Below are 24,037 nucleotides of genomic sequence, written 5' to 3' on the forward strand. Positions count from 1 at the left end.
ATTTGTTTGAGATGCTAATAGCTATTTTCTGGCTTTTGTGTAGCCTACCTGTATAAATATTCCTCTGACTTACTAGGTCATAAAACCTAGCATTAGAAGGGAACTTAAAGATCATCCAGGTCTCATATATATACATATATGAATATATATTATACAGTAGAAAACTAACCACGCTCCCTCACACTCTCCCCAAGTGACTGGTTGGCCCAAACTCAGATGACCAGTAAATGGCAAAGGACAAACAGATAGTACAATGGATAGAGTGCTTGACCTGGAGGCAGGAGTCTTTCTTTTGAGTTCAATTTCAACCTCCCACACTTACTAGCTGTAGACCCTGGGCAAGTCACTTCTCCCTGTTTTGCCTCCTTTTCTATATCTGTTAACATGAGACGGAAAAGGAAAGCAAACCACTCCAATATTTTTGCCAAGAAAACCCAAACAGGATCACAAAGAGTCAGACACAAACTGAAAAATGACTAAATTGTAAAGTTCTGAGAGCATTTAAAACATAATTAATGAATAATCTATTTTCTACAAAAATGTGCTATTTTAATAAAAATTTAACACAATTTTAATTGAACCTTGAGCTAGTGCTAATTTTTTTAGAAGTGTACCCCTCAGGACAGTTCAAAATAACATTGATATGTAGGACCATTTACCAGAGTTAAGTATTCAAATATATATTTCTCAATTCAAGCAATCTCCCAGTTTCTTCTTTCTCAAGAGTCCTACCTCAACTTGCTATCAGGCCACTACCTTTATTTCTACCTGAAGACCATATAGTCAGGGAGGTAATGCCATGAAAGCATGTGAATAGAGTAAGCAGTCTCATTTTCTCCTCTAGAATTATCTGGATCCAGTAAACAGATATGAATCAGATGACCAGAGATGACCCTGGATACAAGGCAATCAGAGTTAAATGACTTGCCCAAGGTCACATAGCTACTGAGTGGCAGGTGTCTGAGGCTGAATTCAAACTCCCAGGTCAGTGCTCTATCCCTCTAGGAAGGGACACTGATTTCCAACTTTTCCCTTTCCTCATCATTTATAAAATGCATTAACTAGGTTTTCCAAATGGACTGATTGCTAACAGCTTTAGGTAAAGCAATTAAGATAAAGAAAAAGGAAACATTGATTGTTATTAAAAGACAATGGCTGGGGGCAGCTAGATGGTGTAGTAGATAGAGTACCCGCCCTGCAGTCAGGAGGACCTGAGTTCAAATATGACCTAAGACACTTAAAAATTACCTAGCTGTGTGAACTTGGGCAAGTCACTTAACCCCACTGCCTTGCTAAAAAAAAAAAACTTTAAAAAAAAGGCTATGGCTGTCTATAATTCTAATCTTAAATGAAGTATCCACAAAACAATCTGGTTTCCCTCATTTAGATGTTACTATTTAAAATTAATTTATAAAAGGAGCACAATATGTTGTCCTAAGGTTTTGTCTGGTATGACTAAGTTCCCAAATTCAAATGCAACTCTTCTGGTATAACTCCCTACAGTAAGGCAACATAACAGCAATTTTTAGCCAAACATTCATCATTTAGTGGTGAGCTCCTGTTTTTCTTTCCTGTCTTTTAAATAAGCAATCCAGATCTCTAAAACACTACCCTGGAAGCCTAAAAACAAAAGGCCATCAAAGTCTCTTGGCAGAAATGCTGGCGATGGTCACAGTATGTAATGACATTAATGGGAGACCAACAATTAAAAATGTTTCCAAACTCTTTGCACATAGTAAGTGCTCAATAAATGCTTGATGAATTATATGTAACTATGTTTTATAAACAAATAAAAGGCTTTTTATTTTCAGTGCTGTCTACAGATCTTAAAAAATTCTATATAACAGTAGAATTAAAAAGGAAGTCTGTCCATAGGAAGGAAATGGATGAACAGAAGATGACACAAATATAGTCTTAAATTTAGTGGAATGGATTCATAGAAGAAACAAGTATCAATCACAGATCCCAGGATGAGAAAAGGAGTGAACACAAAATGGACACTAAACTTGAAACCTCACATTCCTTTGTTATGTACTGCATTAATAAACTCCATAATGTTCAACCTCAGCCTATTTTTAAGTTTACTGAAAACTATATACCAAAACCAAAAGTATTTGTCGTGGATTTAAAGCACCCAATTTTACAAGAATACAAGAGAAGAAATACACTTTCTCTAGACTAAAAGCATTTCTTGAGAAAAAAAAAACCTCAAATGAACATTAAAATAAATATACGTATGACAGTAATTATATCTTGAAAGTAAGATCTTCTCAAACATGGAAAGGGGTTTGTTTCTTTGAAAGGAGTTATCACAGGTTCAGAAGGGAATGCCCAAATAATTTTTTAAAAATCTTTTACTAAAAGATTTAGTTCAAAAATCCAATAAATACTATTTATCACAATTTAGTATTTCAGATACTGTATTACTTATTTTTAACAATCACACCAAATCAATTTTTAAATTCCATTATTTTAATATTTGTTCAATACAATTTTATAAAGACATTTCAATATAATATTCAGTTCTCCTGGAAAAAATAATGGAACAAATTAATGTTTTCCTTAACTTTCCACATACTATTTTTAATCAATCTTGAATGCCTGCTGTAAACAAATAACTACAAAATTTACATTCTTAATTATTATTTTTCCAAAGTTAAGCAAGCCAAAAAACTAAGCCAAAGTTGAAGTTTGGACCTGTGATTTCACTGGTACAAGGAAATCCCAGGTAAAGAAATTCCGTCAACAAACATAGGTGAGAACCTTTTCCATCAGCTTTAGGAGAGTATAGGACGCGAAAGGGAACTGACTTGCCCAGAATGAGATTATGTATGTGTCTGAAATCAGGACTTGAACTCAGATCTTCCTAGATTCAAGGTTGGCTTCTCTATCTGCTACTATACTATATTCTGCTCCTCTCTAATAATGTATAATTCGTGTCTTATCATTTGCTGTTAATAGCTCATTGATTTATCTTTAACATTAATCCCTTCCCAAATAATCAGAATACTGATTTACATTAATGGTGACTTAATGCTAATATCTGACACACTTAAAATGTGCCAGATAAAGAAAGCTAGGTGGACAGTGATAGAGAAAACAGGCTTCAAGAAATTAAATATTTTGCACACAAGTAAAAAAAAAGGTATTAAATGGCAGATAAGGGACTTCTGACTCTAAATTGAGTGTCCTTTCTACCATTACACAATATCTCTCAAATTTCTGATTAAGGAAAATCAAAATATATTTCAGTTAAAATGAAAGTAGACTGGGGCGGCTAGGTGGAGCAGTGGATAAAGCACTGGCCCTGGAGTCAGGAGTATCTGGGTTCAAATCCGGTCTTAGACACTTAATAATTACCTAGTTGTGTGGCCTTGGGCAAGCCACTTAACCCCATTTGCCTTGCAAAAACCTAAAAAAAAAAATGAAAGTAGACTAAAGGATATATATGAGTCAACAATGGTAAGGCTACCACAAAAAGCTCATGCTCTTAAACTATACTTCTCAGAAAGGGTACAGTGTCCAGCTCTAGGAAATCAACTTCTCTTTACTCTCTAATCCAATTATGTCCAAGGTATCTGTTCCCTTCTGGGTGCTACCTTTTAAGAATAGCTGTGGAAAGAAAGATAGCTTTTATTTAATGTAGATGAATCTCTTGTTTTTTCTTGAATTCTTAAAACAATATACCACAAGTACTTAATCACTTGTTGACTGCTCATAAGAGTAGCCTTGGCTGAAACTGGTACTTTCTACTAAAACACATATATAAGAGTGGGGGGAAACAACCCAGAATTTTCAGATGGCATTTTTAAAAGAATCCCATATTTAATAAAACAACACACCAAGAGTTCACTCTCAACAACAATAAAATCTTTTGGCAATTAGAATCAAAAATGTAATATCATATAAACCAGTGAAGGCATACAAAAACTTATGGTAGCAAATACAAATTCAGATCCATAAATCATCACTTACATTAAATATTCTCCATTACTAATTTCAAATATCTCTAGTATTTCAAGGCTGTATTTTTCTCACAACTATCCAGAGTTGTATACTTAGACCAAGTACTGTTATCTCCATTTTATAGTTCACACAACTAATGTTAATTAATGCAGAGTTGAAATGCACTAACTCCTATACCTTAGTTTCTGTGTTAATTAGAGCAAGCACAACATTTAAAGCAGTAAGACTGAGTTGTAAAGCTTAGAGATCACCTGGCCTAATCTCCCAGCTTTATAATAAATAGCTAAGGAAACTGAGGTCCAGTGCTCTCCAAACTTTTCAACCAAGTAGCTAATTTAAATCATTTCTAACATTACCTGGAGCTGAAAATAAAAATCCAAACAGAAATACCAAAGTTATCTAAAGGAAAATACTTATTCTGCCTTGCATTTGTAACTTCCTATTCCTCCAATAAGGCCACTACAACCAATGCTATAGTCTTCATTATCAGTCTTAATCAAAGCTTTGACATGTGAAGGATATATTTTTCACCTACCTTGAGTGCTTATAAAGTTTACGAGGTCTATTATGCAATTTCCGATCCCAATTCTCTGGATCACTGGAGTTACTGTCATAAGGATGAAGGCGTCCTGCCATCCCACTTCCAGCTTCCTCACACTACAGCTCTGAAAGCACACATGTAGCACCCCAACCTATGCAAGAAAGCAGTGTGGACCTTTAAGTCTAATTCCATGAAGAGGAAAACAAACAGAATTTTAAAAGATCTTTTCAGCAATTGAGGTATCTTTTTTAAAGGCCAACAGTCACGATTATTAAAGTCAATATATATATACACAATAATAAAGTATGACAGAATGTGCACCATACATCATTTTAAGGAGGATTTTTCACTAAGCTCCTAGCCCAATGGATTTTTCCTAAGTCAGATAGAATGTGGTACCATTTAGTAAACATGCTCATATTTCTCTTAAATGTTGATAATGTTGATAATGCAACAATGATGTTAATCCAACTATTTCAAGGTTCAGAAACCTAATTATTTCTGAACCTTCAAATAGTTGCATTATCTACATAGTAAATATTTTTGGGGGGAGATTTCATATAAATAAATGTCATCTAACATGAAAATAGATATTTTGGAAGGAAAAAAATTTGCAACATGTATATGGAATCTTTGTAAGAAACCATTTACAACTTGAACCATTTATTTGACCAACAAACAGCCACCTAAAAATACACAAAGAAAAGAAGTTACCTTGATTTTTAATTATAGGAATATGCAAGAGGGTACATTTTGTTTTAGTCTAGACCTATGATTTCATTCATGTAGGGAAATAGGAAAAATTCACTAATGAGCCTCTTATAAAATTAATTCCAAATCAAACTGCCATGTTTAACTTTTACACTAGCTGCCATACTTGCCTGTTAATATCAAGGTCTTCATTGCAAGGGTTGTCTGTAGGCAGGAGTTTCAAAAAAGAATGGTTTGAATTTCAAAGTACTAAAGAGAACCCTTAAGGAAAACTAATGGAACCCTCAAATATTTTTCCACAAATGATCATGCTTCTGAAGTCAAAAGTGAGGACATTAAAAAAAAAAAGTGAGGCCATAACTACATGATATCATAATTTTATTAGAACCACTATCAACAAAAAAAATCTAAACTTCAAAAAAAATCAAAACTTCATTTCATTTGCTCTAGCATATAGATGCAATTATAACCTAAAATTTTCTATTAATAAATTTATTTTTCATAATTTTTTATTTTATTTTATTTTTATCAAAATAAAGTTCCCAACCATGTGGGGGTTATTCTCTTCTATTATTTAGTATGAAATGCTGATCCTTGTTCTAAATTCATTCACTTTATATGGACTTTTCTGGTACCAACTATCCTCAGATAATAAACTGTTTGATGTGGGCAAAGGCCAAACTAACAACAAAAATGTGGCACTGTTATTCAAACAACTGCAAATAAAACCCTTTCATAATTGACATAAAATGTTTCAATAGTACTTCCCATATTCTTCATAGATATTTCCATAATTTTAATGAAGATAGGAGGAGTATATAGGTCCAGCATCTCTCTTACTTTATAGTCTATATTTTACAATTCTATAAATCACAGTAATTCATTTTCCATCATTTGAAATCTCAAATTCCTCATTAATATTCAGACTGGAGAAATGATGTTAGGCAATAACATCTAAAATCAGAAACTCAGGTTATTTGAAAAATAATCTTATATAAAAATCATTCCTTACTCTCAAATCTTTTCCTTCTCTTTCCAACTTCAACAACCTTCCTACCCTGGAGAAACTTCTGAAATATGGCAGATATACTCATTTCTTGAACAGAACAAGATCAAATCAATGCTGCAATTGTCCCTTTATGAGATGTGTCAATCAACTCCTCTACAAAACTACTTACCATCTTCCTTATACCATAATGTCCTTCCCTGGCCATCACTCCTTTAGGCACTATGTACACTCTCTCATAATATAAAGTCCTTGAGAGCAGGAATCTTTGATTTGTGTCTAATATCTCCATCTTTTAGCAGTGCTAACAAATTAAATATAGTAAACATAGTAAATACTTGATATGTTTTTTATTTATAAATTTATTCATCATAAATTAAGAGCTGGAAAGAGTCTTAGACACACTGGTGAAGAAGAGAAAGATCATATATAGTCATTACTTGTGTGTACAAAATCACCTACCTCCACCCCATCTTTGGCAGTTTAGCCAAAACCAATGCATCTTATCTCAGAATGTTGGTTTTTTTTAAATAATTGCATGAAATGATAAATTTTGGTTATAGCCTAATGAAACTATTTCCCCCCCCATGCATATTCATGGATCCCTGAAATTCATCTAGATCCCTTGGTGGGGGTAGGGGATACAGACACCAGGATAAGATCTTTTGATATAGACCAACCCCTTTCAAGTGATAATAAGCCCAAAGAAGTGATTAAACATCACATTTTGAAAAAGTGACAAGATCAAGAGTAGAAGAAAGTTTTAGGGAGATAAATTCCATTAAGTAAGGGACTCAACTCAGTTGTCTCTTCTCATCCAGTAGTCTCTGCTTAACAGCAGTTGAACTGAATACCAACTCCCATTGTATAGGAGCATTCATTCCAGTTTTGCACTGATCCAAAGGTCAAGAACAAATCTTAAAAAGTAGAACACAGAAGCAGCTAGGTGGCACAGTGGACAGAGCACTGGCTCTGGAGTCGGGAGTACCTGAGTTCAAATCTGGCCTCAGACACCTAAGAATTACCTAGCTGTGTGACCTTGGGCAAGTCACTTTACCCCATCGCCTTGCAAAAATACAAAAGAGTATAACACACATACTCAATTACCTCCAACAGCACAATGAACATAGATTTGAAACTGGAAGAGAACTTTGGGGGGTCACTTAATTCAATATCTTCATTTTATAAATGAGTAAATGAGGTCCAGACAGACTGACAGACCAAGTACAGCAGATCTTATTCTTTATCAAAAGGTCTGTTTTTCTAGAGGAAATTATCTTCAAATTTATAGCACAAATCAAAAGGTAGATTATATATTTTCAATACATATTCTTTCCTTCAAATTGTCCTTAAAAATTATTCCACGATGTAAGCATAGGCCCACCTATGTCTCTGTATTATTTTTTTTTCTCCAGAGACTCCTGTACCAAGAAACTTAAGAGTACAATATAGAAAATGTGAAATAAGGAACATGGAATTGTCAGAGGTATAAAAATAAAGTCAGCAAAGGAAAAAAAACAGATCAACAGGAAAGAAATGAATAGAAGGAATAAGAAATGTTATCTCTGATAACTTAATTGCAATTCAAACTTAAGTCCCTGTCACACAGATAATTCGTCAGTTGTTGTAAGTATAAGAAATCCTGTTTCTACTACAATTAAAAAAAAACTTTCCAAATGATCATACAAGCTGAACAATGAATATAAAAACATATGAAGGGGGAAAGTTTTGGATACAAGTGAACTACTAGAAATATGATTCTTTCACTTCAATTATATAGTCTTTAAACTTACGTGTCATTAAATAATTCTGTAAGGAGCTTGCACTAGAAAGTTCACTATCTAGCCTGAAACAGTTCAGCAGAAATTGAATTTAAACAAACTATTATACCATATTCCATAGTAACCTCAAAAACACAAAACCCCTCTCATCATAGAAGAAATGTAGAGAAAGATCAAGTTTCTTTCACAATCATTATTACGTGTAGTTCTTAACCAAAGAATAGACAACTTGTATAAAAGGTAAAATAAATTTACTTCAATTGTAGGAAACTATAAAGTGTTTGTATGAGCAAAATCAATGCAGTTAGCATAAAAAAGGAGCGCTATCAATTTGGGGAAACATCTTTGCATTAACTATTTCTGGCAAAAGTCTACTATCCAAGAGGCACAGAAAATAAATAGAATTAGAAAAATAAGTCATTCCCCCATCCAATTAATGGTCAAAAGATAAGAAGTTTTCATAAGAATTTCAATCTATTAACAACCAAAGGGAAGACTATTGCTAATAAGAGATAAAATGAAAATCAGTTGAGTTTTACTTCATTCATAAAATCACCAGAGAACAAAAAAAGTTAGCATTTATATAGAAAAGTATGATTTTGCAAAGTACCCACAAATATCTTATTTTATCTTTATGGCAACTGAAAGGGAGGTCACCATTATATTATTCTGCTCATATTACAAAATGAGGACAATAAGTTTGAGAGAGGTTAAAGGACTTGCCTGGGATCACACAGCTTAAATACCTGAGGCAAGATTTAAATCCAGCTCTTCCAGACTCCAAATCCAATAACCCTCCATCCAACAGCAACAGAATTATTAATGCTGTTGACAGGGTACAAAAGCTATGAACTGTTCTAACTATTCTTGAAAACAAAAAAGAAATTTTAAACTTATTACTTGTGTGTAAAAGAATTAAGAATACATAAATTAGTGCCATTGTTTCAGATTTCATTCATAGATGCTTCAATGAAAATACAGTAATTCTTAATCACTTATCACATCTGAAAAAAGAGCTATGCTAATGAAGGCATAAAAGGAAGAATCCTTGATTTCTACATTTGGAAAAAATGCTTATAAAGTTAAAATTAAAACGACAAATGTTTGTCAAGTTTAGATTTAAAATACTATGAAATATAAAAAGGGAAAAGGACTCATGCAGCAGCTCCTTTTGAGGTGTCAAAGAATTCTTAAGGGAAAGGAGGAAGTCCATTATCTGGGGAATGACTGAACAAGTGAATGTTAAGAATGTTAAGAAAATATTATTGTTCTTTAAAAAATCATGAGCGAGGGGCGGCTAGGTGGCGCAGTGGATAGAGCACTGGCCTTGGAGTCAGGAGTACCTGGGTTCAAATCTGACCTCAGACACTTAATAATTAGCTAGCCATGTAGCCTTAGGCAAGCCACTTAACCTGATTACCTTGGAAAATCTTAAAAAAAAAAAGAAAGAAAAAAAAAAGAAATCATGAGCAGGTGGATCTCCAAAAAGTCTAGAAAGACTTACATGAACTGATGCCAAGTTAAGTGTGCAGAATTAGGCAAATATCATACACAGTAACAGTTAACATTTTTAGATGATCAATTATGGTAAGACTTACCTCCTCTTAGCAATATAGTGATCTAAGACAATTCCAAAAGACCTGTGACAGAAAATGTCATCCATATCCAGAGAAAAAACTATGGAGCCTGGGGGCAGCTATGTGGTCCAGTGGATACAGCACTGGTCCTGGAATCGGGGACCTGAGCTCAAATCCAGACACAGACACTTAATAATTGCCTGGCTGTGTGACCTTGAGCAAGTCATTTTACCCCATTGTCTTAAATATATAAAAAAAATTTTAAATTAATAAAAAAGAACTATGGAGCCCAAATTTGGATCAAGGCAAACCATTTTCAGTTTGGGGGTTTTGTTCCTTTTTGACAATTTTCCCCTTTTGTTCTGATTCTTCTTTCACAACATGATAATATGGAAAAGTGTTTAACATGATTATACATGTATAACCTATATCAGAATGCTTGCTGTCTTGGAGAGGGGAGGCAAGGGAACGAGGAAGAAAAATTTGGAACTCAAAATCTTACAAAAATGAATTTTGAAAACTTTATGTATAATTGGAAAAAATAATAAAATGCTATGATAAAAAGGTCATGCCATTTCCATAAAAATATTCATGTGTTTAGAATTTTTAAAATGTCACCTATAAGGAAAATGTGAAGTTTTATTAGCTATCAAAGAGAAAATATAGATTTGTTAAAGTAGATGTTTTAAGTTAAAATACTAATTTTTTTTTCACATTTTGACTAGTAGTGAATTAGCTCTATGTTTTCAATTTGATATAGTTAGGCTATGTAGACATATACCACATAGTGACCCAAGCAAATAATGATGCTTAATTAATGCTTATTCAAGTATTTATGAAGCATTTACTATCTACTAGGTATGGGTATATGTGCTAGGGTTTTAAAATTGAAAAAATGACTCAAAAAATCAATTTAAAAGATAAGAGGACAGGCAGGTGGTGCAATGGATACAGCACCAGCCCTGGAGTCAAGAGTACCTGAGTTCAAATCCAGCCTCAGATACTTAATAATTGCCTAGCTGTGTCACTTTGGGCAAGTCACTTAGCCCCATTACCTTAAAAAGTAAATAAGAAAATTTTTAAAGGGGGGAGATAAGGAAGTATAAGATATACAAACAAATATAACATAAGTTGGGCGATGATAAAGAAAAAGGAGAGGTCTGGGAAAATGACAAAAAAAATTGAGAAGGGAGACAGTTTCTAAATTGTGGATGGGAAAGTGATATTTTTCAAGTTTTCCAATGTTCTAAATCATTAATGATTAGAGAAATGCAAGTTAAAACAACTCTGGAGGCAGCTAGGTTGTGCAATGGATAGAGCACGGGGCCTGAAATCAGGAGGTCCCGAGTTCAAATTTGACCTTAGATATTTAATAATTACTTAGCTGTGTGAACTTGGGCAAGTCACTTAACCCCACTGCCTTGCAAAAAAAAAACAAACAAAAAGAAACCAGCTCTGAGGTACTCACAATCATCAGATTGGCTGATGTAACAGAAAAGGGAAATGGTCAATGTTGGAGGGGATGTAGGAACACCAGGACTGATGGTGGAGCTGTGAACTGATCCAACCATTGGGTAGAGCAATTTGTAACTATACCCAAAGATCCAACCATTGGGTAGAGCAATTTGTAACTATGCCCAAAGAACTATAAAACTGTGCATACCCTTAGATTCTGCAATATTGCTATTAGGTCTGTATCCCAAAAAGATCTTTAAAAAATAGGTATATACAAAAATATTTTAGCACCTTATTTTATGGTGGCAAAGATTTGCAATCTGAGGCGGGGGGATGCCCTTCAGCTGGGGAATGGCTAAACAATTTGTGGTATATGAATGCAACAGAATAGTACTGGCACATTTATGAAAAACCTGGAAAGCCTTACATGAACATCATGATACATAGTGAAGTGAGCAGAAAAATTCTTTCACAACATGGTTAATAAGGAAGGTTTGTTTAACATAATTGGTACATGTATAACCTATATCAGATCACTTGCTATCTTGGGGGAGGGAGAAGGAGAAAAATTTAGAACTCACAATTTTACAAAACTGGTTAATTGGAAAAGTAACTTTACATAAAATAGAAACTATACAAATTTCTGAAGTACTTCCAGGGTTGTTTTTTGGTAGTCATTCTTCCTTTCAAAACTTCATTGGCCCAAGCAAGAAAATGGCATGGTTTCAGTTTCACAAGAAAGAAACAAAAACCCATGTGAAAAAAATTGCCTATTTTTTCATACTCACTGCCTACACAGAAAAATAAAATTATATTTTAAGTATAGGAATGAAGGCATAAAAAATGGTATTTTCCAAAGATCAATCTGGTAGGAAGGGAAAAAAATGAGGCTGCCATTTGTCACAACCTCCAAGCAACAACATTCAACTTCAGAACATATCTGTAAATAGCAATAAAACCAATGATGGCTTAGGCTTGCCAGGATTCTGTTCTGTTATTAGTTCTGTTGCCCTTGGACTATATCATTCAGGCTCTCTTTGTTAGAGCTCTAGTAGGTACCTCAGACTAATAATATAAGTTATAATATAAGTTATAACTAGACTAGATGTTAAGACTATGAAAATCATTATCTCTCTTTGGTTTTGCTTCTTCATCTGCAAAGTCAAGGATCTGGACAAAAAAGAAGTTCTTAACTCTATTTGTGTCACAGAACAGAATAATACTTTTAAGTGCAAAGTTTTTCAAAATAAACTCAATGTATTGAAAGACAACTCTCAAAATATTAAAATCAAGTGTCCACTTGAACCCAAATTGACAAAATGAAACTGTCAACAGCTAGGAAAAGGAAGCACAAAAATTGAGAAGAAAACAAGTGACCAAATGGGAAAAAAAATTCCCTGAAGAAAATAATACTTTACAAGTAGAACTGACCAAGTAGAAAAAGATATAAAAGCTAAATGAAGAAAATAAATCCTTAAAAATTAGAATTGAGGGGCAGCTAGGTGGCGTAGTGGATAAAGCACTGGCCTTGGAGTCAGGAGTATCTGGGTTCAAATCCAATCTCAGGCACTTAATAATTACCTAGCTGTGTGACCTTGGGCAAGTCACTTAACACCACTTGCCTTGCAAAAACCTAAAAAAAAATATGAAAAAATAAAAATTAGAATTGAGCAAGTGAAAGCATATAAGAGACTAAGAAGCCATCAAACAGATCAGAAGACTGGAAAAAACAAGAAAATGCAAAGTACTTCAGAAAAAAACTAACTTGGAAAATAGACATATTAGAGATAATTCAAGAATTATTAGACTACCTTAAAGCCATGATAAAAAAGAAAAGGAGCTAGGACAATATCTTTCAGGAAATTATCAAAGAAGACTGCTCTAATATCCAAGAAAGAATTCACCAATCACCTCCTAAGAGATCAAAATGACAACTCCAGAGAATATTGTAGCCAGCTCAAGGAGAAAATACTGCCAGTAGCTAGAAACAAACAATTCAAATACCAAAAAGCCAGCCAGGATTATGTAGAACTTGAAGCAACTTCAAACCTAAAAGATCACAGAAGGCTTAGCATATTCTGGAAAGCAAAGGACCTTGGATTACACTCAATAATCCACCACCCAGAAAAACTGAGCATATTATTTAAGAAAAAAAGATGGGACATTCAACAAAATAGGGGACTTTCAAATTTTCCTGATAAACTACAGAGCTGAACAGAAAATCTGATCTTCAAATATAAGACTCAGACATATAAAAAGGCAAACAAGAAAGAAAAAAACATTTTATTCAGTAAGATTAAATTATTTACATCGCTATATAGGAAGATAATGCTTATAAGTTTTGAGATCTGTATTTCTATTGGAGCAGTTAGAAGTGAGTATTCCCACAGAAGGTGTGGGTATAATTTGATTTTGATGTGACGATGTGAAAAAAAAAATTAAGGCATGAAAAAAGAATTGTATGGGAAAAGGGGGAGACATTAACATATTATCAGATCACATGAAGAGGCACAGAAGGGAGGGGGTGAACACTGACTGACTCTTACTCTCATTGGATCTGGCCCAAAGAGGCAGTAACATACATTTCCAACTGAGTTTATAAAATGTATCCTACCCTACAGGGAGGAGGAAAGGAGAAAGAAAAGAGGAGGGGCTGATAGAAGGAAGAAGGGCAGATTGAGGAAGGAGGTACTCAAAAGCAAAAAACTGGTTGAGAAGGGAAAGGGTAGGGGCAGCTAGGTGGCACAGTGGATAAAGCACTGGCCCTGGAATCAGGAGGACCTGAGTTCAAATCTGGTCTCAGCCACATAATAATTAACTGTGTGACCTTGGGCAAGTCACTTAACCTCACTGTCTTACAAAAACCAGAGAGAGAGAGAGAGAGAGAGAGAGAGAGAGGAAAGGGTTAAAGGACAGAGGAAAAGTATAAAAGGGAAAAAGTAGGATGAAGGGAAATAGTTAATAATCATAACTGTGAATGGGATGAATGCTCTCATAAAATGAAAGCAGAAAATAGAGAGAATTAGAAAACAAAATCCTTCAAAATGTTGTTTACAAAGCGTACATGTGAAGCAGAGAATGAAGGTAAAAGGCTGAATATATTATGCTTTAGCTGAAAATGAAAAAATGAAAAAAAGCAGGGAAGTGATCCTAATCTCAGGCAAGATAAAAGCAAAGACAGCCTAATTAAAAGAGAGATGGAAGAAAGCTAATCTTGCTAAAAGGTACTGTAGATAATTAAGTAATATCAGTATTAAACATACTACAACAAGTGGTATATTAGCCAAATTCCTAGAGAAGTTAAGTGAGTTACAGGAAGAAACAGAGTAAAACTATACTAGTAGGGGATACTTCAACCTCCCCCTCTCAGATTTTGGTTAAACTCTTCAAAATAAGAAAGAAATTAAAGAAGTAAAAAGAACCTCATTAAAGTTAGGTATGATAGACTTCAGGAGAAAAGTCAATGGGGATAGATTTTTTTTCATCAGTACATGGCACTTAACCGACCATGTATTAGGGTATAAAAATTCCACAATAAAAATGTAGAAAGGCACAAATATTAAATGCATCTTCCTTAGATCATGATGCAATAAAAATCACAAGTAACAAAGAGCAATAGAAAGATAGACTAAAAATTAATTGGACACTAAATAACCTGAATCCTAAAGAATGAGTGGATCAAACAACAAATCATAGGAACAATCAATAATTTCATCCAAAAGAACAACAATAATGGGATAATATACAGTCAAAGGAGTTCTTAGGAGAAGAACTTAAGTAAAACAGAGAAAGAGAAGATCAATGAATTGGGCATGCAACTAAAAAAGCTAGAAAAAGAACAAAATTTAAAAAGCCTCAATTAAATACCAAAATAGAAATGTTGAAAAAATCAAAGGAGAGATTAATTGAATGAAAACTATTCAACTAGTAAATAAAACTAAGATTTTTCCCCACAAAATAAACTTTTATTTAACTGACTTTTAAAAAAATAAAGAAAAGCAAATTATCAATCAAATTTATCAAAAATGGAAAGATAAATTCACCACCAAATGAAGAAGAAACTAAGTCAATAATTAGGAGCTATCTGACCCAATTGCATGCCAATAAAAACAGGAAATCTAGGTCTACGTGCTTCCAATTGATTAATTTATGTCTAACAGGTCTAAACCATAAGCACTCCAATGAAGACCTTCCTTAAGTTGGCATCACATTAATTATTATTCTTTAGATCTAGCATTCAACCAATTCCAACTCAGTTTCACTGCATTATCACACCTTGCCCTCAATCTTTCTATTGTTTTAATAAAAAAAAGATATAGTCAAATGATTTGTTAAGACCTCAATAATATTAAAAACAAGGAAATCAGATGGTTTCATTAATACTTTATGAAAACCATTCCCTTTTCTAGGTATTTACCCACTAACACTTTAATGATGTATTCTAGAATTTTGGCAGGAATCAAGTTCAATTCACTTGGCTATAGTTTCCAAATTCCCTTTTTTCAAAATCGAGATATAAACCTTTATCTAGATCTTTCTCATTCTCCAAACTCTTTAACATATTACTGACAGTGGTGCAGCAATTACATCCACTATCCATTTCAAAACACAAATTCATCTTGTCCCAGTTATGAAATATCATGAAATCTATTTTCAAATTCTACTCAAAATAAACTTAATGACTAATTTCAGATCAAAATCTGAACTGTCAGTCTCTGAAGAAATAATACTCAAAGTTGATACTAAATTGAACCATCACAAGGGAAATAAATATGATCCTTTTCACAATATCTCTTTTTGTGTTCAAATAGAACACAAACTAAAAGCAGACTCCACTTATATTTATGCCATAAACTTTAGATGGCAACCTAAGAAGAACTGAAGACTGACTCCCAAAACTAGCTCTGAAAACAGCTTGCACAAAATACCTGAATCTTGGAATAGTGCCCCTTCTTCCCTGAGAGCAGGAGTCCAATTATAACATAAAGTTAAGGTAAGAAAATAGGTTTGCTATATGAACAAACAATAAAAAAAGAAACTGCCCACAGGAAGTTACTATGGTGACAGAGAAGCTCAAACCACAAACTCAGAAGACGATACCAAATTCAAAATCGTTATAGACAAAGACCTGAAGAAACTGTTCTCAGGTACAAAATGGACTCCTGGAGGAGCTCAAAAAGGATTTTAAAAATCAAAATAAAGAGGTAGAAGAAAAATTGGGAAAAGAAATGAGTAATTCAAGAAAAATCATGAAAAAAGAGTCAATGCTTGGTAAAAGCGGTACAAAATATACCAAATAGGTATTTTTTAAAAAAATAAAAAATTGGTCAGGTGGTAAAGACAGAATAGGTCAAACGGCAAAAAAATAAATAATTAAAAATGTCAGTGGAATTGGTTCAATAGAAAAGGGTATAAAATTCACTAATGCTCTCAGTCACTTCTCAGATTTGTCAGATGAAATAATCAGCTACATAATCATACTAAAAAATATTCCAAATCAATATTGATCAGAGAAATGCAAATTAAAACAACTCTTAAGGTACCACCCAACACTGAATAATATTAAAGGAAAATAACAAAACTACAGAAAAGGAAATAGGAGAATGATATGGGAAAACTAAGAAGCCAATGAACCAAGGTACTGTTGGTAGAGTTGTAAACTGATTCAACTATTGTGGAAAACAATTTGGAACTGCTCCCACAGGGCTATAAAACCATGCATATCCTTGACCTAGCAATCCCACTAGTATCCCAAAAAAGATAAACAATACAGAGGGGAAAAAAAGCCTACATGTACAACAAATATATGTATAGTAGCTCTTTTTGGTAGCAAAGAATTAGAAATTGAAGTGATGTCCATCAACTGAAGAATGGATTCTGTAATTTCTAACCCTATAGTAATATATTACAAAAGCATTTCATTTTTAATCAAATTCCAAATCAAGATGCCTAAATTTATAAAGGTATCTTGAAAATGACATTTAATCTGATATGTAACTAATTTTTTTTACTTCAGAACCAAATTCCAATCAAAGCAAATTGATTCTGTAAAAATGTTAAAGTTATAACTTTTGATTCATTTTCTACAACTACTGTACTATAAATGAAGAGCAAGATGCTCTAAGAAAAAAACCTGGAGTAAAATGAGCAAAACTGGGAGACTATGAGCACAGTAATAACAATACTATTCATGTCTTAGCTCTTCTCATTTAAGATAATTCCAAAGGACTTATGCTGAAAAATGCTATCCACCTCCAAAGAAAGAAGTAATTGAGTCTGAATATGGATCAAAGCATACTTTTTAAACTTTACTTTTGGTAGATAAATCTATCTTTTCACAACATGACTAATATGGAAATATGCTTTGCATGACTGCACCATGTACAGCCTATAACAAAGAGGCTTGCTTTTTCAATGAAGGGAGAGGAAAGAAGGGAGAATGAATTTGTAGCTCAAAAATTTTTTTAAATGTCAAAAATTATTTTTACATGTAATTGGAAAAAAATAGAATATATAACTGGGAAATAATTTTAAAAATAAAAATGTAATAAAATATAGTTGTTACATTTTAAAATTGTCAATACTACACCCCCATCCTTATTTGGTCCCTATTGCTATTTGAGTTTGACCACGCTGAGGTAAAGTGCTTTGTAAATCATAAAGCACAAAAAAGGCACTTTGAATCTAAAATAAAGGAGATGAGTTAAATTACTTCTGAAGTCTCAGCTCTATGGTTCTAAAACTATTATTTAAAACTAATTCTCTTTTAAGAGAAAATGAGGTGTTTTCTTTAAAAATAAAGAGAACCAAAATGAGTGCCCCAAAGTTCATCTTCCAAGTCACATTCATCTTTCATTTAAAAATAATCTTGAATAAATCAACCAAATGATTGCACAGAAGGCTTAATTGCTGTTTATTAAAATGTGAGAAAAATATCTAACCCATAGTAATATATTACAAAAGCATTTCACTTTTAATCAAATTACAAATTAGGATGCCTAAATTTATAAAGGTATCTTTAAACTAACATTTAATCTATGTAACTAAAGTTTTTAGTTTTTTTTACTTCAGAACCAAATTCCAATCAAAGCAGAGTGATTCTGTAAAAATGTTAAAGTTGTAACTTTTGATTCATTTTCTACAAGTCTTGTTATCAGTGAAGGAGGGAAGGGGAGAGGGAGAAAACTTCTGAAAAAAGGGGAACAGATTCATCTCAATAAGCCACAAGAGAACCTTTACAAGACAAGAATCACCCATATACCCAACAGTCATTAGTAGATAATCGTATCTCAGTGATTACAAAACACATAACTTTCTACCTTAAACTAGTTCTAATTATTTTTCTCTCTCTAGGTTAATAACCATTTTGAGTAATAGCAGGTAACAGTACCATAAGATATTCTAAACAGGAAAAAATCAAATTTAACTGACCTTAGAAAAGTATGATTCATAATTTTAATCTTTCACTTCAATCAATGATTCACAGTGACACACCTGCATTGCAGCTAGAATAAAGGAAATTAATTCTAAGATAAAGCACTCTAGCTGTGATTATAAAAAATAAGAACCATGTAATCAGTCAACCAGGCACCGTCAGAAAAGACAAAAATCACGTTTTAAAAATACTCAAAATTCTAGCCTGGCTACTCAGTGGTGAGTTCTTTATCCATAGCAACCCATAAAAAAATGTATTTCATATCATAAATTTGGAACCAAATGAAAAGTTAAATCCCTATGGCATCTCATTAATCCTTAATCAGCAGAGCAGCTAGGTGGCACAGAAGACTGGGAATCAGATGACTTGAGTTCAAATGCTGCAGCTGGGTGACTGTAGACCTCAAGTTTCCTCATCTGTAAAAATGAGATTAATAGCACCTACCTTACAGCCTGAACAGACCTTGCAAAGAACTAAATAAATACCAGCTTTATCATCATCACACAGAACCTTTCCATTTTTATGTTCAAGTTTCTATTCCTCTAGGTCCCACACTCAGTTTATTTTTGCTCTTATCTACAGATTTCTTTATAGTGACAAAGAACTTCCTCTCTTGATGCAATCAGCACAATTTTATTAAATCACAAGCACATTCATAAACAGTAATACCAGAAGGACCTTGCCACCCAGAGTAAGATGAAGAGGAACACATACAGAAGGTATAACCAGAATCAAGGAAGGAATCTCAACAATGTTTCAGTCCAATGTATACATGACAGATAGTTCCACTATTAATATATCCAATAAGTAGTCATTCAATTTCTGCCTGAATGACCGCCAATGAAAGAGAAACTCCCTTTTTCCCACTTCTTGAGGAAATTCACTCCACTTCCAGATAGTTCATATAGTTAGAAAGTTTTTCATGACATCAAGAACAAATTTGTCTTTTGCAGCTTCCACCCTCTACACCTAATTCTCCCTTCCAGGATAGAAAAGAACAAGTCCAATCCTTCCTCTATATGACAGATCTTCCAATATTTTTAGACATTCCTCCCTGCCAACCCTAAGTCTTCTCAGACTGCCACATATAAGCAATGAAGAGGAAGGGAAGGAGACTGGATGAACTGATCATGGAGGGGGGGAGTAAAGAGTTGGCATGTTTTGCACCAGCCCCCTCACATACTAGAAGAAACTGACAAAGATTTCCTAGGGACAAATTTTGGGAGAAAAAAAGATGAATCTATCAGTACAATCATGCTCTTACTAGGTTTCCAGGTACTAAGTTCAGACAATACAAACAATACAGTCTCCAGAACCCCAAGGAGCTTAAATTCTAATAGAGAAAACTAAACATAAAAGGAGGAGCAATGCAAAGGTAGAGATGTGGTGACAGAGTTCAGAGAAAAAGGGATGGATGGTCTGGGACCCTTCCCAAAAATAAGATTTCAAGAAGAATTCTCCAGTGTGGGGTCTGGAGGCACTCAAGGTTTGGTGGCATATAAATCAGAGCTCACAAAGGACATTCGGATGATCCCACTGTATCAACTACTGTGACCATGGCATTCTGGGGGCTCTGGGCAGCTTACTTTTAGCTTGTACATATATAAAAATGGTGTTGGTTCACTTGGCACCTAGGGAGTCTGCCACTGCTGCCCAAATGTTTGGTTCTCTGATCTAACATGGGTCTTAAAATTACCTAAGTATAAAAAAAAATAAAAGGAAAATCAAACTTAGAGAAGAATGGTACAAGAATGCAGTATTAAATAAGATTTAAATTCATGAGAAGAAATGTGAAAAGCATTACAGTTAGAAGGAATTAAAAAAAGAGGTAGGAGGTGTTAAAAAAGTCACCAAAAGAACTCAAAAATCAGAGACATTCTAAAAAGTGCACCCTTTCTTTAAAAAAATGTAACTAAAAGATAAAGTTTTGATTGAAGATAATGGCACATTGCCCATCCCTCTTCCCCATGTCTCTGGATTGCCCAGTCATTTAATAAACATATAATAATAATAATAATAATAATAATAGTAACTTACATTTACTTAGTGATTACCATGTGCTATACACCACGCTAAGCACTTTGGAATTATTTAATTTTATCCTGACAACAACTCTGAGAGGGAGGTGCTATTATGGTATTCCCATTTTACAGTCAAGGAAATTGAAGCAAACAGAGAAGTGACTTGGACTCAGACACAACCGAATACAACAGTCACAACTGTTAACAATAGTTAATGAAAGGCACTAAGGGGAGGAGGTAGATGCAAGGGGGAAACATGATCATCTTCTGCTTCAATCTCTACCCATTTCAGACCCTGGACAGGGTCACACAGGTCATATCTGAGATCTGCTCTGAACTCGGGTGTTTCCAACTCCAGGGCCCAGAACTTGAGCCACTTCACTACCTAGCACATGTCAGGCACTGAGCTAAGCACTAAAGATAGGAAAAAAAAGAGTCAAAAATCTTTCTCAAAGAGTTTACAATCTATGTTGGGGGGGGGAGCAAGCAAATGAACATGTTGTTATTTATGGAGTAAGAGGGGAAAGGTACTAGAATTAAGAGAGTCTGGCAAAATCCCTGGTGAAGAGATTTTAGTTGGGACTTAAAGGAAGCCAAGACAGAGAGGAGAAGGGAGAGCATTCCAGGCCCAGGGGCCAGCTAGGAAAAATGCCTGGAAATGAGAGATTCAGTCTTGTCCATAGAACTGCAAGGAGGCTAGTTCTGTATCACAAAATATATGGCACTGATTAAGATTTAAGAAAGGTGAAGGGGAACTAGATTATGAAGGTTTGGAACACCAAGCAAAAGATCTTGTATTTGACCCTAAAGGTGAAAAGCAACTATTAAAGTTTAATATGTATGTGTGTGGGGAAGCAAGAAGGCAGAGGGGGAGGGAGGTAAACACAGTCAGACTTAGGTAGACTTACAGAAACTTTACTAAAATCATTCTGGCACCTGAATTGAGGATAGATTGGAGGAGAAATATAAGGAAGGTAGAGAATCATCTGCAGGTTAACTGCAATAGTTCAAGTGTGAGGTATTGAGTAACTGCTTCAAAAGGGCAGTAATACCAAAGGAGAAAAGAGGTTTTATTCAAGAGATGTTGCAAAGGTAAATTCCTGATTATTCCTTTATAATATGATCTAGTCACATTCTACTCAATCAACAAGCATTCACGAAGCATGTTCTATGAGCCAGATCTGGAGATACACATATAAAGAATAAAACAATTTTTACACTCGAGGAGCTTACATTCTTTTAAGGAAACACAAAAATGTTTTAGAATAATAACAATAATGGGGCGCCTAGGTGGCATAGTGGATAAAGCACTGGTCCTGGAGTCAGGAGTACCTGGGTTCAAATCCGGTCTCAGACATTTAATAATTACCTAGCTGTGTGGCCATGGGCAAGCCACTTAGCCCCATTTGCCTTACAAAAAAACTAAAAAAAAATAATAACATTTATATAATGTTCACTATGTCCCAGGCACACATAGCTATATGAATGCTACTATTATTATCATTAGATATATAATGAAAAGTGAATAAATACAGATATACACAAAGTAATTAAATACAAATTAAGTTCAGGAGGTAAGGCAGTAGTAGCTTAAGACTCTGGAAGGGCCAGGAGGAGATAAGAAAAGGATGCATGCAGAAGATGTCTGACCTATGCCGTGAGGAGACAGGCACAGAAATATAGAATGGGCAGTAGAAAGGCTTGTATGAAGAACAAAATGAAAGCCAGAACATCTTTTTTTTGGAGGGGGAGGTAATGGCCGACAACTAGTCAGTCAATAATTTAATCATCACTTACCACGTGTCAGTCATAAACACTGGAGATGTGAAGAGAGGCAGGAGAGAGACCCTCTGCTCTCACTAAGTTTAAAATCAGAAAGGGAAAAGAGAGCCACTGGGATTCATGACTGGGTGGGGGAGGGGGGCAGAGAAAGCATATGGTCAAGACCTGTGCTTTGAGAGGAGAAAGGTCTGAAATGGGGGGAGACTACTGAAGCAGAAGATGATCACGTTTCCCTCCTCCACTCAGTGCCTTTCATTATTGTTAACAGTTGTGCCTGATGCATTCAGTTGTGTCCAACTCTTCATGACCCCATTTGGGGTTTTCTTGGCAGAGATACTAGAGTGATTTGCCACTTTCTTCTACGGTTCATTTTACAGATGAGGAAACTGAGGCAGACAGGATGAAGAGATTTGCCCAGGAACATATAGCTAGTAAAAGTCCGAGACGGGTTTTGAACTCAGGAGGATGAGTCTTCCTGACTTCAAGCAGGGCTGGCCCTCTATCCACTGAACCACACGGATGCCCAATCCTTCGATTGCTATTGTAATATTCTAGGTATGCAGTGATGAGAGGTTTATCCCGGATGGTGGCAGTGTCAGATGAGGGAATATCTGAGAAATGTTATGAAGGTAGAATCAACAAAATTTGGCACTGATTAGATTTGGGAAGTGAAAGTGAGGAGTTGGTTGAGAAAGTCATCTTGTGGGTTACTGGGAGGAACTTAATCATGAAAAGTTAGTTAATAACATTAAAAGAGAGACCCACAATAATGCTCAAGGAACAGCAGAGGCGCCAGAGTCATCAGATCTAAGAGTATACTGTAGTGGAAAGGACAGGTTTAAAGGGCCAGGAAGCTCCCAAGCCTAGAATACTCTCCCTCTTCCAGTCTCTGGCTTCCCTGACTTACTTCTAATTCCCAAATAAAATCCCATGTTCTAAAAGGAAGTCTTTCCCAAAACTTCTTAAAAAGCATTTCCTCTCTTATTTCCAATTAATTCTGTATATATAGCTTTCGGGGGGGGGAGTTGAAGGACTTTAAATACCAAAAAATTTTATATCTGATTTTGATATAAAAACCACTGGAGTTTATATGTTTTGGTTGCTTTAAAGAATATATGGGTATTATACTTTCTATTTACCCATGAGAATATATTTCAGGTTACTAATGCTAAAAAATGTTACGGAAATTTATGAAATTTATTCCTATCACCCTAGTTCAAGTCTATATCCCTTATTAGAATGGAAGCTTCTGGAGGGAAGAAACTCTATTTGCCTTTCTTTGTATCCCCAGTGATTTTATAAATTGCTGTTCAGTCATGTGGAATATTTTGTGACACCATTTGGAGTTTTCTTGGCAAAGATACTAGAATGGTTTGCTATTTCCTTTTCTAGCTCATTTTACAGAAGAGAAAACCTAAGGATTAAGTGATTTGCACAGGATCACACAGCTAGTGTCTGAGACCATATCTGAATTCAGGTCTTCCTGACTCCAAGCCCAGCAATCACTCTATTTCACTTTACTACAAAGTTGCCCAGATTAGAACATAGTAAGAGCTTAATAAATGCTTGCTGTATGATATCACCCAAGTCTCCTAATTGGATCTCTCTGATTCAACCTCCAGATTACTGCCAAAGCAGTAGTTCTTATAGAACATTTCCTACCATATCACTCCCCTTCAAAAACCAACCATTCCCTAATATTAGAGTAAAAACGATTATCATAGGCTCAAAGATCTAGAAAAGGAACAGAATTGAAGAGGTC

General features: G+C 34.5%; 1 protein-coding gene across 4 annotated transcripts in view; it reads right to left on the reverse strand.

The window, feature by feature from the left end:
- Positions 1-24,037, reverse strand: part of BTBD10 (BTB domain containing 10) — a 100,220-nt gene that overhangs the window by 70,599 nt on the left and 5,584 nt on the right. Inside the window, exons 1-2 of one of the 4 annotated variants that reach the window (XM_074230343.1) lie at positions 6,397-8,890; positions 4,502-4,658 (exon numbers count right to left, since the gene is read on the reverse strand). The exons of 1 other annotated variant lie outside the window; for it this stretch is intronic. In XM_074230343.1, the coding sequence (XP_074086444.1) occupies positions 4,502-4,602 (101 nt within the window). In that variant the 5' untranslated portion in view covers positions 4,603-4,658; positions 6,397-8,890. Of the gene's footprint in view, positions 1-4,501; positions 5,620-6,396; positions 8,891-24,037 lie in introns of those variants that run through there. 2 more of the 4 variants (XM_074230342.1, XM_074230341.1) reach the window with 2 other exon arrangements.

This window comes from Macrotis lagotis, chromosome 3 (genome assembly GCF_037893015.1).
Source record: "Macrotis lagotis isolate mMagLag1 chromosome 3, bilby.v1.9.chrom.fasta, whole genome shotgun sequence".
In the NCBI taxonomy this organism is placed as follows: Eukaryota; Metazoa; Chordata; class Mammalia; order Peramelemorphia; family Peramelidae; genus Macrotis; species Macrotis lagotis.